General features: G+C 39.1%; 1 protein-coding gene across 1 annotated transcript; it reads left to right on the top strand.

Annotated features, from left to right (window-relative positions):
• Positions 1-1,386: 1,386 nt before the first annotated feature.
• LOC109469378 lies at positions 1,387-5,336 on the top strand. Its single transcript, XM_019767879.1, has 3 exons — positions 1,387-2,408; positions 3,090-3,135; positions 3,640-5,336. The coding sequence occupies exons 1-3, from the start codon at positions 1,584-1,586 to the stop codon at positions 3,897-3,899; spliced, it is 1,131 nt and encodes a 376-aa protein (XP_019623438.1). The 5' UTR covers positions 1,387-1,583; the 3' UTR covers positions 3,900-5,336.
• The last annotated feature ends 664 nt before the right edge of the window (positions 5,337-6,000 follow it).

Genomic DNA, 6,000 nt, shown 5'->3' with positions numbered 1-6,000 from the left:
TTCTGAGGTATATTGAATTTGTTTTTGTTGCGGTTTAAATACCATGTTTGCAAGCATGTCAGGCAGGGTGAGTAAGTAGAGGGGGTAACTTATATCCCAGTAAACAACAATTACGATCGTCAAGGTCACACACGATGACGGCAGTAGCTTCGTTACATGTTACATATCAACTATAAAACAGGGCATAGATGTACTGTCCCGAAATTGGTTTATTTTTGTGAAAAACTTGATTTTTTACTGTTAGGAGGTAGCAGTGTAAAAACGGGCTTGAAGCCGCGGGTTTACTGTACATGACCGTGGGTGACCCGGGATCGAACGAACGTTCGGTTCGATTGACGTCATATCGAACATGATTTGATTCGAATGACGTCATATCGAACATGATTCGGTTCGATTAAAAGGTTGGAATATTTGGGCCCAAATTTGACCATCGTGGTCACACGCAGGTTTGCAGGTTTGGTGTAATATCAACTAAGATCAGGCTCGGTGTTCTTTGTCGAACCACCTTTCCCCGAGGTTAGCAGTTTGTTTACCGCTTTGCCTCGGTATCTGTATCTGTATCTGTATAGCCGGTATAACCGCCTTTCCGCGTAACACACCAGCTTCGCAGGCACGCGGCGCGGCGGCAGCTGACTATATTACACCGATCGACTTGTTACACCTAACCCTTGAACTTCTAGCTCTAGACATTGTTTAAAGCTATCTATTGACAATGCCCCTACTGTACTTGGTGACAGTGAGTTCCACTCTGCGATAGTTCTAGGAAAGAATGAATTCTTGAACACCTCAATCCTAGGTTGATAACTCTGGTACTTGAATGCATGGCTATTTCTTGTTCTCTTCTGGGCAGGTATTAGGTAGGGTGAGGGTATCAGACGATTTGATGTTACTTTTCACATAGTATCAGGACAGACGCTTAAAATGACGCGCGAAAATCATCGTATAGCAATCCGGTTCTACCTTGGGGCCCAGAAAGAATTGGTGTCTTGTGTCCTGAATAATAACAAAAAAAAATGAGTGAGAAGAGTGTATAGGTTGAAGCATATTGCCTTTGAAGAAGGGACGACGCAGTTGGGCCAAAATGGGTGACAAACAACTACGGGAACGGTTGCGAGATATTGATATTTGACATGTGTAACATGTAAGTATTCTTGCACACAATTCAACAGATATTCATTTAGGAAAACATTTGATGTAAAGATATGTTGATTCTTTATAGTTTGACATTTTTGTTTTGACAATATACGGTTGAGGTTTTCTGTTTTTTTTTTTGTTTGTGCCGCATACTCTTTCCTATTGCGTCATGGAAACAGGTGACGCGGTCGATCTACATCACATGACCTAGCCATATATCACCTGACGTGGCGGTGACTGGATAAAACCTGTTTGTCGGTCGCCATATTTGCACCCCAAAAGAAGACAGCCGTTTTCTGCCATGTCCACACAGTCGTAGGAACGGTAAAGGTATACCGCCTTTAGAACTTTAAAAACCTTTGGATTTAAAATGTTTAACCTCAAGTACTTTTCGGGAAAGGATTGTCAGTTCAGTGTCGTGGCCTAATTTAACACCGAACTTAAGGAAAATGACAATGGCGCTGTTACCACGGGCACCGACGTATAATGTGTTTGTCGGGGTGCTTAAAGGTACGAAGTCGACTTTTGAGGTGGATATCTTGACGAATCCTATCACAAAGAAGCTTGCTCGTATTGTCTTGCGAAGTAGAAACAGTACAACGCGTACGTTGACGGAAACGGTTAGCAACGAATTCTTTATGAGTAACCAGGAAACTTTTCTGGAATTTGGTCGACAACTGCAACTGGGGCGTCTTTTGGATGACGACGTTTTCGATACGCTGATTCACCAGATGTGTGAAAATGCACCCATAACGTATGACATTGGCCTACAGACTGCCCTGTGGAACGACCACATCCTTCACCAGACAGAACTAGCGAAGCATATCCTGCCCATCGAAAGTAAGGAGGCCAAACTCAAGAAGGAGTTAGTAAGTTTGGCCTACAGAAACCCCAAGAAGATGAAAGACTTCTTCGAAGAATACGACAGTACCTCCGTCCCATATGGTTTAAACGGAGAGACATTCACCCCTTGGGAAGGAGGCTCAAGTGACATGGAACGTTTCAGGGTGTGGGAATGTGGCTTTGAATACGTCAACCCACCAGAGAAACTGGTAGTTATCGGGTACATCGAGGACGATGCTGTAGTAATGGTAGGGTCACAAAGTGGGAAGGTTTACATGGACGAAGATGAGATAGTTTATAACGTGGCGAACAATCTCTCGGACTTTGCAAACCATGGCTGTCCATATAACCCGACATTTTTCGACTACTACTTAGCACGACCAAACGATGTGAGGAGCTTGCCCTGTGCTGCTGGAACTTTTGAAGAATGTGTAAGTACTAGAATTTTTTCTAGATTATTCGAGTACGGGTTGAAAAAAAGCTGAATGTACATGCTAGTGCAGGCGGAATTGGACCTGTGGAGGTATTTTTAACATCTGCCTGATCTTATCAATGTGACTATTTTACGACTTTAGTATTGTTTTACATTTTTTTTTATCTATTAGTATTTATGGCATATGTTTGCTCAATTTGCTGCTCTGTACAATTATCAGTATAGCCGGACTAAAATTTGTGCGGGAACAAATATTTTGGAATTAAAATGGCTTAAAATCAACGTATTTTTATGAAAAAAATATTCGTTGTAAAAAGCATTGTATTAAGACCTATTAGTAAATGACTTCTCCTGACATGCCACCGATGCCCTCGAAGAAGGCACTTAACTATTATTCTGTCCTGTATTTGTCCCCTGCGTTAGTGGACGCATAAAGTAAGTTGAAGTAACTTGAATTTGTCATTGAATGTGTCATGACCATATCCAGTCATGAAATGATTTATAAACTAAAAACAAATGACTTGTAAGCAGTTAATATTTTGTCTGTGAAATACCTTGCGTATTAAGGATGGCTGTTCTAATTGTTAAAAACATAATCAGATTTAAAGCTTGTTTTCGAATTTACAGAATAACAACTTTCGTTTTTGGTTCACTTATCGTTAGCTTGTTTCCATCACAGGACAAAACAGCAGATGTTCCTGAAGACAGCAAATGGACCTTTATTGGTAAGGCTGCATGATACTCTGTGATGTGGTCGACAGAGGTATTTTCATTCAAACATATATTCTTAATTTTCATACAGATCCTAGAGTGTCTAAATACACATTGGGTGGTGTATGGACCCGGTACCCTCCCCGGTGATTGGATATAGCATGGCCAATTTGATACTCTGTTTTGCCACCATAGAAGTTGCTTGGAAATTAATATATGCCCACATACACACACACACACACACACACACACACACACACACACACACACACACACACACACACACACACACACACACACACACACACACACACACACTGTTAAACACCTTCTAATGACAAAACAACATTTGTTTTTTATTTACCTTTGAAGCTATTTTGAATTGTCTATATTTTCTGTTATATATATCTTCTGTTTTGTTTCACAGAACTATTTACTTCAGAAACGGATAGAGAGATAGCTTTGTGTTTGTACAGCTTTGCCGTAGTAGTAAAGATCCATCAATCTCTTATCCACAGGTCATGATCCTGACCAGCTGGAAGCCGACCGTGAAAGGGCCAGCCAAATGTATGCGGAAATGGCAGAATACTTCAAGCCGCCTTCTGAAGTATTCCTCGACTTCACCGATCAGCAAGAAGATCCGTTTCACTCACAGTCCTTTTTTGCACAGTTCGGTGATGGTCAAGAAGACTTGTGGTCATCTCCCTGTAAGGGTTTTCCATCTACTGATCCTTTCCCCTCACAGTTCTCCTCGATGTGCATTGAAATTAAAAGTTAGCCTTTTTGTTGCTCCATACCACAAGCATAAGTGTCACATATGTTTTTCTTATGTTTCTTTTTCTGCCCTTTTGTCAATTACATGCCAGTTCTTATTTTGTATAGTGATACATGTAGAGCGGGACATGTTTTACATTTTGAAATGGTTTTTATTTGTTTGTTATTTTTAGGAAAACTGTATAGTTTAGTCTCTGAATGATAATCTGAAATTTAGTGAGCGAATGGTCAAATATTTTAATTCGCCTGAAAATCTTACGAGGGTCGGTTTTTGCTATTTTCCTTTTAAGGTTTGCCACCCCTGTCATTTTTTTTAAAGTTGAGGGCAACTTTATTCCTCAAACTTCTTTAAACTGCTACTTTCCTTTTTAGCTGTTTTGCCACCCTTGTCATTTTTTTGTGGAGGGCATGCTTTTCTTTAAACTTTGACTTTATAGTAAGGTTATCATTAAAAGTTAATTTTTTGGGTGAAAGTGCTTTAAATGTTCATAGCATAATACGAGACAGCTGGAAGAGTTCGTTTTAAAGAGAGGTGTATATTTTTAAGTCAGTTTTTATGCAGGGAGATGTGTTCAGGTTGAACGTTGGTCCATTTGATATGGTGATGTCGCTGGGAGATTTCATGATTGAACAACCCATGTTGATTAAGGTCATGTAGCATTCATACGTTGTAACTTGAGTTGTGCTTAGGCTAGAGAACAAGAGTTCAATGAAGTTCTTCTATTATACAAAACGTAAAGTAGTTATCTGTTAGAAAGTCAGATCTGGGGGACATTAAAAGAACTGTGAACATCAAGGCATGTCAGTAACCAGCTTTTATTGGGCTATTATCTTACAGGGATAAACATTCGTCAAATGTAATTCCATGGCTAGAGAATGTAGTAAATTCTGCATGATTACAGCCAGGCCAGGAGGTACGTGTAGGTATGTAGTATTTCCATTAAAGTCACTTAATGTCTATTTATTTCTTTATATGTAAATTGATACGATACATCAAGGCCATTTTTGTTCATCCCTTTAGAAAAAAATGTTTCAATCAAATCTACTCCATTACTACTATTGTGGGTGACATTCAGAAAGGAGAAATAACAAAATACACAGTACTGGTGTGTTTAAATTGCTGAAATTACGAATGTTAAAGATTACGTTTACTGTCTGATATTTTCTGGTGTTGCCCCAAAATGAGCTCGTCTCACGTGGATTGTCAGTAGATGTCAACATGTTTTTGTCAGTAAATCTGATCAAAATAAAAATTCAAATACCGGTGAACAGAATTTGTTTTCATTTTAGAACAGACGAAAATTACTTGGAATAGCTAAAATTAGCAACTTGTACTTAAAATTTACACAAAATCTAATTAAGCAAATTTAATGGAGAAAACTTACATTCTTTCCATGTCATGGATATGCTTTTCTTGTATATACGTGTAGGTTTTATGATATTATCAATTGACTGTTGTGTACTAGTACTTGTTAAGAGGTTGTTCATTTGAATAAAGAATGTCCTTTGCTGATAAGAAATGCATTCCAGTGTCCTTTGTAGACATCTGTCTTCGTACCACGTAAGGGACTATAAGATAATTTTATTCCTTTCAGATCTGTCTTAAAATCAAAGTTACAATTTTATTTGCCAGCATAAACCATTTTAGAATTGCCAGCCTGAGTTATAATCACGTATGAATATTTAAGATAATTTTCCTTGACAAGAGATTCTAATTTACTGCATGATTACATGGTAGTCACGAATTTGAGCTTAGACATGTAACGTTTCTTCTCAGGGCATCTGTCTACCCTTTCCAACGGTTGTCTTACATTGTAATTTAAAACAAGCAAGTCACCCGACTAAAAGACCCGACCCGATAATGGTACAAGGGAAAAGTAACTATGTTGGCAACACCTTATCAGGACTGAGATGGGGTGTTTAGAGAGTATCACCTTTCTCTGGCAACACAATGGCTGGTGGGAAACAAAGCCCACCAACCGTTTACTAGTTACGGAGCCCTTTGGGGGCTTGGGGGCCAGCGTTGGGGAATCGCACATAAGAGAGGCGGCCATTAAATTACAGAACCTGAAATGGTACTTGCTTATTCCTTTCTTTATTGTGTG

Source organism: Branchiostoma belcheri, unplaced genomic scaffold (genome assembly GCF_001625305.1).
Source record: "Branchiostoma belcheri isolate BF01 breed outbred unplaced genomic scaffold, Haploidv18h27 scaffold200, whole genome shotgun sequence".
NCBI lineage: Eukaryota > Metazoa > Chordata > Leptocardii > Amphioxiformes > Branchiostomatidae > Branchiostoma > Branchiostoma belcheri.
Note: the sequence above shows the minus strand (reverse complement) of the source record. Positions and strands in the feature narration are given on the sequence as shown.

What these genes read in the sequence shown, in the direction of transcription:
- LOC109469378 (XM_019767879.1), top strand. Translation starts at nt 1,584, where the DNA reads ATGACAATGGCGCTGTTACCACGGGCACCGACGTATAATGTGTTTGTC. An exon ending in CTGGAACTTTTGAAGAATGT is followed by an intron (nt 2,409 to 3,089) that starts GTAAGTACTAGA and finishes TTTCCATCACAG; the next exon opens with GACAAAACAGCAGATGTTCC. An exon ending in CAGCAAATGGACCTTTATTG is followed by an intron (nt 3,136 to 3,639) that starts GTAAGGCTGCAT and finishes TCTTATCCACAG; the next exon opens with GTCATGATCCTGACCAGCTG.